The 19,923-nt window shown below is 25.5% G+C and overlaps 1 protein-coding gene across 1 annotated transcript in view; it reads left to right on the top strand.

Annotated features, from left to right (window-relative positions):
* Positions 1-19,923, top strand: part of LOC128962805 (histone-lysine N-methyltransferase MECOM-like) — a 122,602-nt gene that overhangs the window by 5,773 nt on the left and 96,906 nt on the right. The window contains exon 2 of the mRNA XM_054309206.1: positions 13,968-14,170. Within this exon, the coding sequence (XP_054165181.1) occupies positions 13,968-14,170 (203 nt within the window). The remainder of the gene's footprint in view (positions 1-13,967; positions 14,171-19,923) is intronic.

Below are 19,923 nucleotides of genomic sequence, written 5' to 3'. Positions count from 1 at the left end.
TAAATGGTTTTTACTGGGATATCGGGAGTCACCAACAAACAAAAAAAAATAATTGTCACATTCAATAAATAGATTACTTGAGAGAGAGAGAGAGAAAGAGAGAGAGAGAGAGAGAGCCAGTTAGTAATGTTTGTAAAACACAGTCACATATATACACACACACATTGTATATATATATATATAGATAGAGATGCAATATATTATATAACATCAACCAGTTTAAGTGATAACTACACTTACAATCATTTCTCACTCCCATTGAGTCTAAATGTCGTTTATTTAGCCCTCAAATGCCCTACCAGTGCTCTCTCTCTCTCTCTCTCTCTCTCTCTCACACACACACACATTCACTCAGATGTCTATCCCATTTAATTCACTTTGAAAACTATCAGTAAATTATCTCAATTTAGACACCGATTGAATCCTAGTGTTTCTGTACACTCTCTTTTCAATTGCCTTAACTTTCAATATATATATATATACAGTATATAACTGTAGATATTTGATAGCACTGGTAATATATTGAATATATAGCCAATTGAACTGGAAATATATATATATATATACTCGTCCATTACAACCATTAAAGTGACTTTTTTCCCAAAATATACTTATAGTGTAGTAAAGATAAATTTGATGACAAATATATATAGTTTTTCAGTAAACTGTAGTTTATATATATTTTTTAAAACAGTAGTTTAATATCTTATATACTGGATATTTGAAAATATATAKATAYATATAGATAGTGAACCAGTACTATCATAGCTGTAACAGACACACACACATACACATARCAAAGTAATATAACTGTCCACTAAATTTTTTTTGACCATTGATTTTCAATTTAATCAAATATTATATAATAGTTTCAATCAGGTCTCTCTCTCTCTCTCTCTCTCTCTCTCTCTCTCTCTCTCTAATAAAAGTCAATCTTAAACTGTATTGTTTTTTTTAAAAAAGGACAGGCATATTGTGTTTATGACATCTAACTATGTGCTCACTTAGCAAAACACACACACACACACACACACACTCACAATCATTTATAAAAGTTAAACATCTCCTACTATGATGTCTACAATTGTATTCATGTCTCATATACTATATATATATATATATAGATCAATGAGTGGGTGAGTGAGTGAGAGACTATACTGTATAATGGATTAAACATTTAACCCTAATTGACCCGTAAATCCCAATGAGACTCTTTATTTGCCGGAACTATCAAAACACTCTATGTGTGTGTGTGTGTGTTCAAGAAAAAAGCAATGCTATTTTATGTGTCGGTGCTCTACTACTACTGGTGCTTGTCGTTGTTGTTGCTGCTGCTGTGCTCCCGGTGCTCAATACCCGACCCGACTACTATAGTTCAAGCTGTGAACTGGTATGTGCACCGAATAAAATAGATTTTTATATATACAGTATATGCTAACTATGTGTTTGTCAACTAAAAAAAGCACTTGTATTTAGTGATAAAGATTTTTATAAATATACTGTATATATATACACACACTTTTGTTGTTGCATTATTTGAGATAATGAGCACTTGGACTCTCGTGGGTAATGGTAGACAATGTACAATATGTGTGTGTGTGTRTATGTACACCCCTGGTATGATATGTGGAAACATACTGTTCCCTTAATTTGATATATAATAATAATAATAATACACTTATTATTTAACTCTCTGGCTGTCGTTCAGTTGGTGTCTTTCCTATCGTTTTGTTTGTTTGTTTGATATATATTTTTATATGACTTTTCTATGCAATTGTTGTTTATATATATATATCACAGAATCACAGAATTTTTTTTGTAATACAGAATTATTGTTTGTTTTCCTACAGAATCTCAAGTTTATTGACTGAATTTACTTTAGTTAACAATTTTTTATTATATATATATATATATCTATTGATGTTTTGATATACAATGATATATATTTATATATAAATATATCTATAAAAAACGAGAGTGAAATACAGTATGTTTGATATACAGTCTAAGTATGACTACCCGTTCCTCATATATAGTTATAGCACACACACACATAATGTATATCCAATAGTGCACCGGTTGGCTAAAGTGATCATCATTTTATACTTGTGCTCATACTATACAATATAATGTAGTTTTTTTAAATAAATAAATCTTTATATCCATTGATATTGAAGATATTGAGCGACAAATAATAATAAAAAAGGACAGTCAGCTAATACACTATAAGTATAGTCATATTTTATGTCACACACACACACACAATATACTAGTCCAGTATCTATTGATTTTATAGATAACTTTTTATTTTTGTTTTATGGCCAAACCGTTTAGTGGCTATAGAATAATAGGTAAAATAAGTGAGATTTAAATTTATTATTTTTGTTTTATTTTATATACAGTACATTGCATTTTGAAAAATGTATAAATGATTTTTTTAAAAGATTGTAAAAAAAAGTTTCATTTTGTTTTTTTTTTTTGAAAAATAAGCCAATTTTGATGGTAGACACTATACATACCATTTATCTCATGTATAACAATACCTCAGCTGAGAGAGAGAAAGAGAGAGAGATATTAGGTGTGGATAACTATGTTAATCGTTAGTTTACTGCACATGTGTGTGTGTGTGTGTGTGTTATAAATACTATATGATAGTGTGCACAGTATACAGCACTGGTATGTATCCATAAAAATATTTTTAACCCTATATTGTCTTATCATTTTAAAAAATAAACTTAAAAAATACATTATAAACTTATTTATTAAACAAAATATTTATACATACCTAGATAAGCAATATACTGTATATATATAACTTATATAGCACTGGTAGATTAAAATAATAAATTCAAAATTATTAGTTATATAATATATAGAAACATATTAATTGATTTGAACGGATAATATGCAAAGTGTATGTGTGTGCGGTATGTGAGCTACCGGAGCACTACTACTACTACTACTACTAGACTGGACCGACACTTGTGTTTGGGTGTGCAATACATAAAATTCATTGCCTTATAAAACCCATATTAATTGAATGGCATTTTTGCCATCAAATGGTAAGCCCGACTACTACCTGGCACTGGGATCTTAATGTATGTGTGTGTGTGTGTGTTGTAAGGTGTATGCGTGTAGTAACACTGCCACCAATTTATTACAACATATATACAGTATATATATATATATAGAGTATTTTTCCCCCACACTAAATATATTAAAATAAATAAAGGTCCAATGGTTGGGGGACAGTATACTAACATTATAACAACTGTATATAAAAAAATTAGATGTTTATTATTGTATATACTGTATATAAATAAATAAAAAATTGTAAGTATGTGTGTGTGTGTGTGTGTGTGTGTGTGTGTGTGTGTGTGTGTGTGTGTGTGGCTATAGCTAACTACAAACACACACACACTTGTATTTATAATATACTTAACATTTCAAAGTTTCAATCATTTTATGTGTAACCATCACATTATGTATACAGTAGTACAAGCACCGGGAGTTATATATATGTATAATTGTATATAATATATAGTCAATATATATAGACTTATACACATAAAAATTTACATATATTTTTAGTTTATAAGATTTTTTGTATACAATATTAAAAAAATAATTTTTATTAAATGTTTAACTGTTGTATGAATGAGTCGGATATGTTTACACAAATTATAGGTGAAAAAAATGTTACAATTTTTTTTTACATATACTGTATATATTTGTCAGTCATGTTAAGTATTTTAATACTTTTTTTAATATGTGTGTGTATTTGAAATCTTATCAACAAATAATAATAATAATATATAAAAATAACTACACTATGAAAAAAATGATATTCAAATGAGTTGTTGTTGTTTTTATAAATATTATATTAATATTATATATAATGTAATGTTGTTAACAGTGATGTGTGTGTGAATACATTAATATTAGGATATACTGTATATATATAATACCATCAGTCAAAACACATTCAGAAAAATTTAATATTTAATAAGATTTCAACAAAAAAAAATATTATATTATACATACAGTATATACTATATATATTGTTTCACTTTTGGGATTATTTATATGGGTATAATATTGTACACTATTTTGTGTGTGTGTGTGTGTGTGGATTATGTTAATATACAAAGTGTTGACAAAAAACAAAATTATAATAATGATAATAATAATATTGTAATAAAAATTATATATATATATATATATATATATATGATATTTTGTTTTTCATATTAATTAATAATATTATAAAAATATTTTTTGTTTGTGTGTATATTTGAATGGTAACATTAAATATTATATATAATTAGTTAATTTGGTTAATAAAAAAATATTTGAATATTATTTTTTTGATAATAAGTTTAATAAATACAATATATTTTTAGATTTATATACTATTAATTTTGAATAATAATAATAATAAACACTTTAAACAATAGTTTTTTGTTGTTGTTGGCAATAAACACTAACATTAAACATAATAATGATAATAAAATAAATATATTTATTTAATAATTATTGTTGTTTTTTTTAAATAAAATATATTGACACTGATAACACTGCTATCAATTTCGCATCCGATGATAATGAAAAAAAAAGAGTACTAATACTACTATTACTAGTAATATTGTATAGAGAGAGAGAGAGGGGGGAACGGTAGATAACAAGTTTTACAGCTGTTTAAACATCAATTTCCATCCAAGAAAAATAATGCTAAAAACTGGAAAATGATTGTGCATTTAGTAGGTATGGGCCCACAGTTTTAAATCAAACATACTCTCTCTCTCTCTCTATCTCTACATTGATAGCATATATAGTGGCAATAAAGCTAATGGTGTGGTTATGTGTGTGTGTGTGTGTGAAGATAGTACTGTAGTGTAAAGAGTATTCAATAAAGTGTATAGCAATCACATGACAAAAACTGGTTAGAAACCAGTACATTAATAAATTATATCTTATATTTGTAAAAGGGTTTAGTATAAAATTTTCCATACAATAGTGTTTTTATAAATAATTAGTCATTTAATAGTCATAAAATACTTATAATTTAATAATAATAGTTACAAATTAATAATAATAGTTATAAATTAATAATAATAGTTATAAATTAATAATAAGTTATAAATTAATAATAATAGTTATAAATTAATAATAAGTTATAAATTAATAATAATAGTTATAAATTAATAATAAGTTATAAATTAATAATAATAGTTATAAATTAATAATAAGTTATAAATTAATAATAATAGTTATAAATTAATAATAAGTTATAAATTAATAATAATAGTTATAAATTAATAATAAGTTATAAATTAATAATAATAGTTATAAATTAATAATAAGTTATAAATTAATAATAATAGTTATAAATTAATAATAAGTTATAAATTAATAATAATAGTTATAAATTAATAATAAGTTATAAATTAATAATAATAGTTATAAATTAATAATAAGTTATAAATTAATAATAATAGTTATAAATTAATAATAAGTTATAAATTAATAATAATAGTTATAAATTGATAATAATAATAATTAAAAATAATAATTGCAATAAATATAAGTAATTTAATTAAAATGAGTGAAAATATAAGTAATAATATTAAAGTGAATCATATTTATACGGAAGAAGAGCGGTTTTGGATAAATCATTATTATAAAAAATTTGAAAAACAAAAGGATGGTAATTCAAGATTTAAATATGTTCAGGATAAATTTAGTGAACATTTCAAAACAAAACCTCCACATCGTATGACAATTCAAAGATTAAATAAACAATTTGATGATGAAAAAACTCTCCAACCTAAATATAAAAAACCTCACAAAAAAACAAAATTAACTATTGAAAATATTGAAATAGTCAAAAATGGTAAATATATTATTAATTGGATCAGATGGTAGTGCATGTAAAAGTAAATATCATTATATAATCTTAAAATATATTATAATTAATATAGGAATTAAAACTTACAAATCTGTGCGAAAAATTCAAGAATATTTAAAATCCATAAATATTGAATTGAGTGTTGGATCAATTCATTCAATATTAACAAAACAATTAAATTTATTTCCTTATAAAATTCAAATTGTACCAAAATTAACACAAATATCAAAACAATTACGTATTGATTTTTGTAATTTAATGTTAATTAACTTAAATGATGACAATAATTATTTGGATAATGTTTGGTATGTTTATTTTATTTTATTTATTTTTTAAAGAAATGTTTAATCAAACCTCTATTTAGACCCGAAGAGCATAAACTGCAAACAATGTTGTCTTTAACTTCTTTAATATATTCTAATTCCTGTTCGACTTTGACTTTCATTTGATTTAGGTTTTCAGACGAATGCAATTATCACAAAAATGGATATGTAAACAAACAAAATATGAGGATTTGGGGAACAGAAAAACCAGAAACGGCAGTAGAAAAACAGGCACATCCCGAATATTTGACCGTCTGGGTGGCCTGGAGTGTAAAATATGGTTTTATTGGGCCGTATATTTTTCCAAAAGAAAAAGGAAAAAAGTATACAATTGATGCTGATAAATATCAGTCATTAATTGAAAATTATTTTATACCTAATTTAAAGTTGAAGACAGGTGATAATTATTGCCATCAAATTTTTATGCAAGATGGTGCAAGTCCTCATACAGGTTTGTTTATTTTATACCTGTATATCTACCATTATAATCAAAATTTATTTTATTTAATAACTTTAAAATTATTGGTCCGATTGATCTAAATTTATAATATATATTAAAATATATCAATTAAAATATTAATTTCCAAAATTTGCTTAACCGCGCCTTTTTTATTTATATATTAGCATTTTCAACATTAGATTTATTGAGACATCATTTCTCCAATCGATTAATAAGTCTTAAAACCGACACTCAATGGCCAAGTCACTCACCCGATTTAAATCCACTTGATTTTTGTTTTTGGGGAGCAACTAAAACTGAGATTTATGATTTTCAAAATCCTATAATTAATTTAGACGATTTAAAATCAAGAATTATAAATGCATTTTCTAAATATAATCAAATTAATTTTAATTCTATTATTGAAAATTTTATATATAGGCTTCATATATGTATAGCCAGAAATGGGGAACATTTTGCTAACATAATTAAATGACGTATTTTATATATAAATTTGTTTACCATTTATTTGTTTGCCACAAACTATATTGAATACTCTATATAAGTGTTGGTGTTTTGTCTTTACTATTGATAAAAACACCCACAGATTGCTAGTGTGTAAACAGACATCTCTTTTTCCAGTTTTATGAGAAGCGAGTGAATGAATGAATGAGTGAAGAGAGAGAGAGAGAGAGAGAGAGAGAGAGAGAGAGAGAGAGAGAGAGAGAGCTAAGGAAATGATAGATATATGTAAACCACAGATGTCTGCGATGTGTCGGTGCCGTCCTATTGACAAAACACACTCACTATTGACATGTCATCATCATTGGGATGGGCACTCAGGGATGTACAGTACAATATATAATTGGGTACATACTGTGTATATATATATATATATATATGTGTGTGTGTGTGTGTTGTGTACCTAACTTTCCATCAATTCATGTATTATTATTATTATCATTGTTGGTGTAGTTATTTGTGGTGCCATTCATTCATTCATAGATATGACAACAATCATAAAGAAAGAGAGAGAGAGAGAGATAGTGATTGTTGTCATTGAAGAAAATATTATTATTTTTTTTCTTCATATTTTTGATGGCCATTCATGTCATTCAGTTATATATTTTTATAGGAAAGTTAGGTCAACTACTATTCCCCCCAATAATATCTATACTAATAATATTCATTGATTTTGATTTTTCAATATATATATATATATATATATATATATATATGAGAAGATATATTATAGTATCTATAATACTGTATATATATTGACATTTTTATTGATAGCTCATAAATATACATATATTTTTTTTGGGGTAACAACTATATGTCTGTATTGTAATTGTATATAAAAATAAAATGATAAAAGTTTGTAAAAATACATATTTTTATTGAAAACAAAATTTACTCTTTTGTTATATAAGTTAGCCATTGAATAGTTAATTTTATAGAAAAAAATAATAATAGATTACAGTTAACTCTAACTAATTAATTAAAAAAAAAACTAATCAACAATTAATTTTATCATTAATTAAAATGTTCATTTATTTTGTTGATGTATTTTTAACCAACAAAAAAAATAAACACAGATTATAAAATATTTTACAATTATATATTACATTAATATATGACAGTGCAATACAATTATATACTTATATACTTGACATACCTGTGCTGGGCTTCAAATATAATCTATCAGACACCCCGTGCACATAGGCATGTGATGAACCAACAACAACAACAACAATACAAAAAATTATATAAATATATTGATAAATATTTTATTATATATAAGGTATATATATCTCGCGCCTACCCTTTTTTGTGGCTATAATACCTGTAAATTTTCTTAACAGGAAATGTCTGGTTTTGCACACACATATATAACAACAAAAATATTAAAATTTTTAAATACTATTATACGGTATATATTTATACAGATATATATATATATATATATAGCACCCGCCTCTCATGAGATGATGGATTACCTGCAAACAGCATAACCAAACAGTTTGCATTATCTGATTAAATAAAAATAAAAATTTTATTTTTTTTTAAAAACTAATACTACCGGTGCTAGCGATGTGTTGTGTGTGTTTGCATCAGGTATTTAAACCAAAAAAAACTATATATACAGCATTATCAACAAAAAAAAAAGATTTAAATAGATTATCATTATATATTATATTATATATTGTATATATATTTTTAAAAATAATAAATTATTAACATTTCAATTACTATCATTTATTTTTTTTATTAATTTAGTTACAAAAAAGAATATTTTTATTAGAATTAAAATTAAGACAAATAATTATACATTTTATTTTATTCATATGAAATAGTTATAATTTTGTTTAAATAATGGGCGAAAAAATGATATACAATATAATTTTTAACTTGACATTCATTTAACTTTATATATATATATATATTAAAAAGTTAGTATTGAATGACTAATGATTTTTTTGAATTTTTGTGGCACTTGGAGGTTGGGCTCAGGTATCATCAATATCTCCCAGCTTCATAGGCTTCATGTATTGTCAAAAAAAAAAAATTTTCGTATTGAATACAAATAATATATATATATATTTCAATGTCTTCTTAACAATATATATAACTTACTATACTTTATATATACTGTATATATATATATATAATAACAATTGCCGGCAAAAATCAAGTCAATCACACAATTTATTATATATTAAAAAAAAAACGAGTTTTACTGTATTTATGAGACGCGCGCCGGTATTTATTTCTGGTGGTGCCCTTTTAAAAAAAAATAATAGTTAACTTTTCCCACTATCTGTATATAGTATATACCAGTACAGTATATTCAGTCAATTACTAATGGTTTTAGACCGCAGAGAGAGAGAGAGAGAGAGAGAGAGAGAGAGAGAGAGAGAGAGAGAGAGAGAGAGAGAGAGAGAGAGAGAGAGAGAGAGAGACTCTTAGATTTTTCAATAAAGAAAATAACAATTTTCTTACATATGATAAATGATTTTTTTTTGTGTGTGACTCTTATATCTTTATATTATGTTTGTATAGTAGTGTATATATATATATATATATATATATATATATATATATATATATATATATATATATATATATATATATATATATATCGATATAACTCATATATATACGATATAAATATATACAGTATATATATACAGTATAAAAATTTTGCATTGTTATACACCCTTTTACATAACATACACATACACACACACACCTCACCATATAGTTAGTGAGCGGGTGAGTGTGTGTGTGTGTAAGTAACTAACTGAGTGGTACACTATTTACATTATATACATAAAATTTTACAATAGGAAACTCAAATTTTATATATATATATAAATATAATGTATAGTAGTAATTGAAAAAAGTTTTTTTAAATATAAATTATTTTTTTTGAATGTATATTTAAAATACCCGACCCGACCCCGGGAACTCATAGGTCTCTCAAATAATAAAAACCAATGGTTTTTATATGTGTTTTTCATATATATATCATAAAAATTTGAAATATTATTATTATTATTTCTAACATTATTATATTGTTAGATGAAGGCGTTTATTACTGTATAATATTATTATTATTTAATATTACCGGTAATTATTTTGTACCAATAGTTTTGAAAATATTTTATTTTCAGATATATATATATATATATATATAGTATTTATTGAATTGAATATTTATCAATGAATTTTTTTTCAATAGTAAGAAAAATTTTCCAAATAAATTGTTTACTCATAGTGTTTATATGAAACTAAATAAAATAAAAAAAAATTATTTAATAGTAGATAAAAAATAAACAAAAATAAAAAAACAAAACACAAAGTTTTATTACACGTTTTTTGCTATTAAGCTATAAAAATAGTATATTAAATACAGTAAATAAATAACAAACAAAATAAATCAGTAAATATCTTAAAATGTTAATATTAATAATAACTAATAAATAAATAAATATATCTTTTAAAAAAATAGCTAAATGCTTTTCCTGGATCAAACATCATATGATTTATAATTGATGAAAACTGTTAGATTATTATTTATTTTTTTTTGTTAGGTGGGTGTCGGGGATAATATTAAATACAAGTAAACATCATGTTTTATATATAAATATAATCTACATATTATTTATATATATATACGGTACTGTTAATATACAAGTAATTTAGTAAATAGATATTTAACTGATTTTATATATATATATATATATATATATATGATATTTAATACATACAGTATAAACCTTAATAGACTATATCACACATGTATCTCAAATATATTGGGATTACCATTACTACCACCACCTCCTCCCTGCCTGTCCATTAAGCCACAAAAAGCACATCACACACTGGTTATTGACTAGTATATATATATATATATATATATATATATATATATATATATATATATATATGTTTGAACTGTCATATACAGCACCAGTAGTATGTTTTTCCAGATAAATATCGTGTTTTTGTCCTAAAATATATTTATAATATTAGATAACATTTCCCGAAATCCTTTCTCTCTCTTTCTCTCTTTCTCTTTAACTCAATCTCGACCAACCATTTAAGCTAATGGGTCAACAATTTAATGGTTAGCTAACTGTGTACGTACTGTATATGCTTTGAGTAGTGCCCGGAGGATAGATTCGTTAGTTAGTTAGTTAGTTAGGTTAGGCGCTTAAAACACACGTCGATATGCACTTTAATGCTAACTGTTTTTGTGTGGACCACCTGTTGGGCTGATCTAGGAATTGAATCCATTGTCTTTTCTATACAGTATATCTTATACAATATATATTAATACATTGATGAATAGTAGTACTGTATGGACTACCTCCCAGTGCTTGTGAGATGGCTTATGTGTTGTGTCCTTATCCTTATGGTGTGTGTGTGGTGTCCATCACTATGTGATGCCAATGCATTTGTCGTGTTTTCATCGCATGACCTCTCCTTCACGCTCTCTCTCTCTCTCTCTCTCTCTCGCTCTCTCGCTCTCTCGCTCTCTCGCTCTCTCTTTCAGTCACTAAAAACACGGCTTCTCCTGCTTTGATGTCATCCACAAAAAATAATAGTAATAGTTATAGAGTTAATCATACTTTATTGGCTATACATTTACCCATCCATTAGAGACATAAATTTATAGTACTTGTTGTGTGTGTGTTTGTGTCCAACAACAAGATAATCCAATCTATAGTGTATATACAGTATGTGTACTTTGGACAGGTAGTCTGTTTTTAAGACATACCGACATACCTTTAATATAATATATATATATATATATATATATATATATATATATATATATATATATATATATATATATATTTTATAAACTTATAATAAATATTAGTGGATAGACACACGCACACACATATTTTTTAATAATTTTTATTTAGTCATACATATTGTTTAGTATTTTTTAATGAAAAAAATTATCAATTATTAAAATTATTAGTTAATATTTGTAATAAAATATTTAAATTATTATTATTATTATCTTATATTTCAATATATTTCAAACCATTATACAGTGCATAAACAAATCTGTATTTTGTTTTTAGTTAATACAATATAAAAAAATAAAATAAAAATAAACCGTTTATTGATTATATTGTGTACACACACACACACACACACACACACACACACACACACACACACACACACACACACACACACACACACACACACACACACACACACACACACACACACACACACTGTATATATCAATATATAATAAATAAGTTTGAAAAGTGTCGGTAGATATCGATATCAATATATATATATATATACTAAACCTGTATATATCTATATATGTTTGCATTTAATTTATGACTGGTGTGGTCTATTTTACTGATTAGACCCGAGAGAGAGCCGGTCAATATTGATACCGGTGCTTAATATATATATTGAATCTTCAAAGAGCAGCTGTCGGCACGATATCGGGAAGGGAGGAGAGAGAGAGAGATAGAGGAGTAAAGACAACAAAAATTGATAGACAAACACATCGTAATACTAGACAAAGACATATTAGCCCTGTCCTTATGATAAGGGTTTTTATACCGATAGTATGTTTGGTGTGTATGTGTGTACGGAGGAGGTGTTGGCATGTTTTTTGTGTGTGTGTGTGTGTTTTAGTTGTGAACACCGATACCGATACGATATATTGTGAACACTAAAAACAAACAGCGGGTGTAATGTTTTTAACACTTAGATATCGATTCTTGAGGAAAGGGATATATATATACAGTATATGTTGTATATACTGTACAAACTTATGTACTGTATATGATTGGCACAGACCTATCGGATCACTTGTTGTGAATCGTTATCTCTTTGAAAATTTATTAGTTGTTTTGAACCAAACTATGAGAAAAATCATTGTTAGATATGGTCTATCCATTAATATGTATGTTTTATTTATTGGTTGATAGATTATGTGTTTGCATCCCTGTCCACATTGGGCTCAGTCACTTCCTGAGTAAATAAATGTCTGGAATAGTAGTAGTAGTAGTGGTGGTGGTGATAGTGATAGACAATATATCCCTAAAGTTTTACTTATTATTATTAAATATAATGTTTCTTATATCTACCGATCCTTTTGTCCTTTTTTTCTTATCATATGTTTTACAAATAACAAAACACATAACAGAGAGATAATAAAAAGCTAAGGGCTATCCACTACTCTTAAAGGGCACCGATATGTAAAAATTTTAAGACAGTGTGTGTGTGTGTGTGTGTGCCCGGGTCAACATCAATATAATATGTATATATTATCAGACACACACACACACACATAGACAGATAGATAGATAGTTAGACCTCTTATCTCATATATATATATATACAGTATATTGTTTTGAGACAACTGTTTTCCTCTCATATTATCAAAATACATACACTTAAGATATATATACCGGTATATATATATATACCGTTCCTTCATATATCATATTATAATATATTGTATAACATATTGTATTGTATTATATACTGTGTACAGTATATATATTGCCAATATGTTTGCTATTGTCGGTAATTTTATAATACATATAAATAAAAATTACATATATTATAGTATTATCTTGGTATAATAAACAAAAATCGCCCTGTCCCTAATAATCTACCTGACCATAAATTACTAACTTTGAAATGTGTTTTGCAATATAATAAAAGATTTTGTATTTTTAAAAAAAAAATAGTTATTATCATTATCTAATTATTTGATTTGATTTAAAAAAAAAACTTTTAGGCCATCATCATCATCGTAGTGGTGGTCAGCTATTGCTACCTGAGCTGCCCGACGAACTTGAATTGCGATCGGCTACTCCGCATACCGATGGACAGCCATTTATGGCTGTATGTGCCCGACAAACATTGAAAATGGGCACAATATTTGGTCCCTATCTCGGAAAGATACATAAGGATCGCATATCGACATCATTGAGCTGGAAGGTGAGTGTTTTCAAATACATATATATATATATATATGAGACCCAACATAACAACACCTTCGGTATAGACAACCCCTACAGACAACTGGGTTTGAGAAACACAATTGAGTTGTCAATACTTTTTTAATCTGAATAGTGTGTTCAACCGTACAGTTGGATACAAATATATTCAATATATATATACAACTTATAGATATAGATATCAATAAATATCAATTGAAATTATAAATCAGTTTTATAAATATGATATCATATATATACTATACTACTGTTTGCATACATATACCGTATATATACACATATATATCTATTATTTTGTCTAATATCCCGTCACAATGCTCAATGAAAGGACAGGCAATATTAAATACTGTAAAAAACATATTGAATATATTAAAGAGAGAGAGAGAGAGAGAGAGAGATGTGATGCCCTTTATTGTTGTCATCACCTCTCCATATCGTACCGGCCTTTCGGATGATTATTATTGTTATTATACATTCAACAACACATATATATACACACACAAAAACAGACAGTCCATTCCATACCAGTCCACACATCAAATATAATCTCCATATGCTTATTGATATATCAATAAAGAATATATATATATATTTTGGAAGCGCCGGTAGTTTATAATAGAAAATCCCATTTTTCTATGGTCTATACCATTTGGGAACATTGGTTAGAGAGAGAGAGAGAGAGAGAGAGAGAGAGAGAGAGAGAGATACAAAACACAGTGTGAATTGCTTCATAATATTATATATATTGTATATATCTATACAGTAGTAAAGTGTAAACTATTTCATCGGTTAATCCATCCAACGATGCCTACTCTATACTATATGTATATTCTATGGTAGGCACCGGGAGATAACAATATGGGCTTAAATCACATATATATATATATATTTCCTCTCGATTTGTTATACTTCTCCCAATTGTTTATTAGCAGTGGGATCAACAGTCTCTCTCTCTCTCTCTCTCTCTCTCTCTCTCTCTCTCTCTCTCTCTCTCTTTCTCTATTCAATGTGTGAAAAATGAGGCCTACAAGTAGTATGAGGAGGGGGTATGGGTGCCCAAAAATGTTTGGTAGGCACACAATCATCACACTTATAAATCTAACAGTTCTCTCTCTCTCTCTCTCTCTCTCTCTCTCTCTCTCAAAGCGGGAGAGCAATCAGTGCCCGATAAAGAAGCGAAAAAAAAACGATATATGGTTTGACACATATTTTCCTCCTATTATACTGAGAAACGCATCCCTGTATTATATACACTGAGAGACTGTATTTGCTGGGCATATATCTCATACCAGTATTAGCATCGGTACCTTCCTGTGTGTGTATGTGTTTCGGTGACGGTTTATTATTGCTATATCATATGTGATGATGTCTTTATATATATATATAATATATATATATATCAGCAGCTGTTTTGATGGGCCACCCAATCCATTCCCCAAAAATATTTCATAGTACTTAATATAAATAATAATAATAAAGATATAAAAACCTACTGTCTCTTTGATAGCAATAATCTCTCTCTAAATATATAATAGTAAAGTCTGTCCAATGATTTATTATCATTTAATAAATACCAAATTTGACACACAATTGGTGTGACTGTATGTGTGTGCTATAAGAGGACAGGCCTACTATTTTAACTACTAAAATACGTTACATAAATATAGCCATAAAGTTTTTTTTCATATACAATAATTTATTTTTTTTTGTTACACAACTTTATTAATACTAATAATAAATATAATAAATCTTTTATGATTGTGTCGTAAATTTATTATTTTTTTTTGTTATTGAAATTATCCTATTATACTGTATCAGTGATATATATATATATATATATCAATGATTTAAGAGTTTTATTTATATTTAATTTGTTAACTAATGTGTTAACTAAAAACTACTGTTTTTTAAAAAAATAATTATAAATATATTTATATATTATCTATTTTGTTGCATAAATTAGAAGATTTATTTTTTTTTTTTGAGAGAGATTTTTAAGACAAATTATTTGTTTTTATTTATTTTACAAAAAAAAATTATTATATAATATATTATTATTATATATTATGTTTTGGTTTCAATGTTTAATGGTTTTGTTGAAAGAGACTGAATGAGAGAGAGAGAGAGAGAGAGAGAGAGAGAGAGAGAGAGAGAGAGAGAGTAAGTGATTGAATGAGTGGGTGATATCACATGAGAGATGATGTCTTAATAGATGGAAAACCACTTTATTAAATGCCAAAGACATCTGGATTTTTTGACTTTTTTTGCTGTGTGTATGTATCCAATCCTCCTCCCAGTGCTCAATCCCTGTGCAGACAAATACAGTACTACTACTACTACTAATAAATGATATGATACACAAAGAGAGACAAACATACATACATACAGGAGCACTGGTATTAGTATTATTTTATCATTGATATATAAGTGGAGCTCAATAAGTGAAAACAAAAATATATATATAAAATAAAGTTTAATGTGGTTTACCAGTCAATCAGTCCCAGTAGTAGTAGTAGTAGTCACCAGTTATTTGAGATCAAAATAAAATATATGAAACTACAGTACATATTATATAATACACAGTTTATATAATAGACCACTGGATTTGGACAGTTAGATGAAAGGGAGTGTGTGTGTGTGTCGGTTACATCATAAACAATGTATTATTATTGTAATTGTATTGCTGAGAGAGAGAGAGAGAGAGAGAGAGAGAGAGAGAGAGAGAGAGAGAGATTTATATAAATTACATATAAAAACATTTATTTAATTTTTTTCAGTCGAAAAATTTTTATGGTTTAATGATTTGAACAATTGATCTGCTATTGTCATTGAAAAAATAAATAAACAAAATTAAATGTTTGTCACAATAATACTGTATTACTACTAGTATTATATAATTGTTATTTGTTTAATACACAAACAAAAAAATATTACTAATTGTATCATTTATTAATTACTATTATTTAAACACTATATTAATAATAATAATAATAATAACAAACATAATTTAAAAATTACTCTACAAATAAAAATCTTATTAATCATTGATACATATTTGTATCAAATAATAATAATAAATATTATATAAATATATTGTCATAACTTTATTATTAATATATTACTGTCACTATATGCAATAGCTAAATCACATTTACTATTAACTATATGTATATTAATATAATATTTACATTTATCTCATACAATGATAATAACAAACAACAAAAAACAAAAATCATGTCTTTAATGGTAAATGCATTAATAATATATATATATATAAATATTGTTTATGTATTCAATATATATATACAGTATATATATTCTGTATTGTATTTACATATATTGAGGGAATATATATACTGTATATGATTTATATCAATATTATTATAGATTTTTACAGAAACAACTACACACACAAACCAATGATCTTTTTTATTATTTAGGTAACAGTGCTGTCAATATAAAAACCATTTGACTTTATATATATATATATATATTAATATTAATATATTATGTACATTATATTTTGGGTGCCAAATGTCTCTCCTAAATATCATATCTAAATGTTTTTTTATATAATGGATATACAGTATATATAATACTGTAGATATATACTGTATATTATTGAGACAACAATTTAGACAACATTTACTAAATGGTCTCTCTCTCTCTCTCTCTCTCTCTCTCTCTCTCTCTCTTCTCTCTCTTAATATACCAGTTATGATATTAACTGGTGGCACCGGTAGTATTATTAAATGATGTTTTTTGTTTGTTTGTTTGACTATAATATATACTGTATATTGTATAAAGTCTAACGATGCGATTGTATATATAATATTAGGGGAGAGAGAGATCATAACCTTTTTGTTTTTTTTTCATCTAATAATATATATATATATACCATAAGTAAGTCAAAGTGTGCAACAAATAAAAGTGATTTTTGTGTCCATTTCATTGATGTAGAATTGATTGCTTTATATATACAATATATATATATATTACTTTTATATCATATATGATATATACAATATTATGTGTGATACATATGATATGATATAACTTATACAGTATTATATAGAAAAAAAACAATATTATCTTATAAATACAGTCAAACCTAGTTTTTATAAATTTATCTAGTATATTTTATTTAATTTTATTTTTGTATGTTATCATATTTATGATAATTTCAACATGATAAAATTAAGTTACTAATTAGTTACTTGTAAAAAATATATACAAAATTATTATACTATTGCATTAAATATATTAAGTTAAATTATATATATATTTAAAAAATATATATTATATTTTGTTTTCTATTTGGATAACAAACAAAAAAAACTAAATAGAGTATTGACTGTATAGAGCACTGGTATGTTTGTGTGTGTGTGTGTGTCTGCATTATTGATGCCATATATGATAAAGGTGCAACAGCTTGGGCAAATGTATTTTAAGCGCACTGGACAGTCAGCTTTGATGTGATTTTACTAACAGCACTGGGAGTATACTATTAGATATATATATATATGTAATATAGTAGTAGGTTTTACCCCTATCTCCATCATCAGCGTATATGATCCCTAATATATATATATATATATATATATTGTACTGTATAGCGCAATATAAAGCAATTTTTCTCAATCATTTATTTTTTGTTTGATAGCACTGGCAGATACTGTATATGCCATACAGTTAAATCATAACCCTGGATGTCATATCTATTAAACTACTGTACTATACAGTATATTACTATTTTTTTTATCTAAATAATATTGTTTTTTTATTTCTGGGAAAAAAGGGATGCAAAAGTTATATATATTTATATATATACTGTATATATGTTTCTAATGATAGGCTATCAAAAACAATGTCTCCAAAAAAAAATCTATTGTACAATAACTTTAAATATTATTTAGTAATACAGTATACTATATACAGCCATAAAACTACATATTATTTGCATGTATATTGTTGAATGGATGTACTGTACACACACACATATATATATATATATATATATATATATATATATATATATATATATATATATATATATATATATATATATGATATAATAATATATATGTAAAACATTTTAAATGTATAAATGCCATTATAGACTGTATATTCAATATACTGTATATCTATTAGACCTACAAAATTCAGTTTTACAGCTAATTTAGCAAAAATGTCATTTATTTTTAGTCAAACTAACTAAATGTCTCTATCACTCCCCAGCGATATTTTAGTACTGTATCTAACTGTGCCTTATATTTAGTTTAGTTGGAAAGCCCTGTCCACATATTGGCTCTCTCTCTCTCTCTCTCTCTCTCTCTGTATTTATATCTACCAAATATATATATATATAAAATATAATTTGTATGCAAATTATCTAACTATATGTTATACTATATATAAACTACTGTAGAATTATATGTTTTATAATAATGTATTAATAACTAAAATAATTAAACATATGTTTAATATATGATATAAATATTTATATTTGTTGTTTTTAAATAATATATTAATAATAATAATAAATGATACTAAAAATTTTATTTTTTTTAATAGTCATTAAAATATAGTCAACATAAAATTCATGAGATATAACCCATTAATATATATGAATAATAATTGTTATAATATAATAATTTTCAATTTATTTTTTAAAATGATACTAAAGAATATTCGGTGACATATATGGAAAAAATATTTATCTATAATAATAAT

The sequence above is a fragment of the Oppia nitens genome, unplaced genomic scaffold (assembly GCF_028296485.1).
Source record: "Oppia nitens isolate AA-2021 unplaced genomic scaffold, nextdenovo-longstitch-racon4-pilon3 scaffold6_pilon_pilon_pilon, whole genome shotgun sequence".
NCBI classification, from domain to species: domain Eukaryota; kingdom Metazoa; phylum Arthropoda; class Arachnida; order Sarcoptiformes; family Oppiidae; genus Oppia; species Oppia nitens.
Note: the sequence above shows the minus strand (reverse complement) of the source record. Positions and strands in the feature narration are given on the sequence as shown.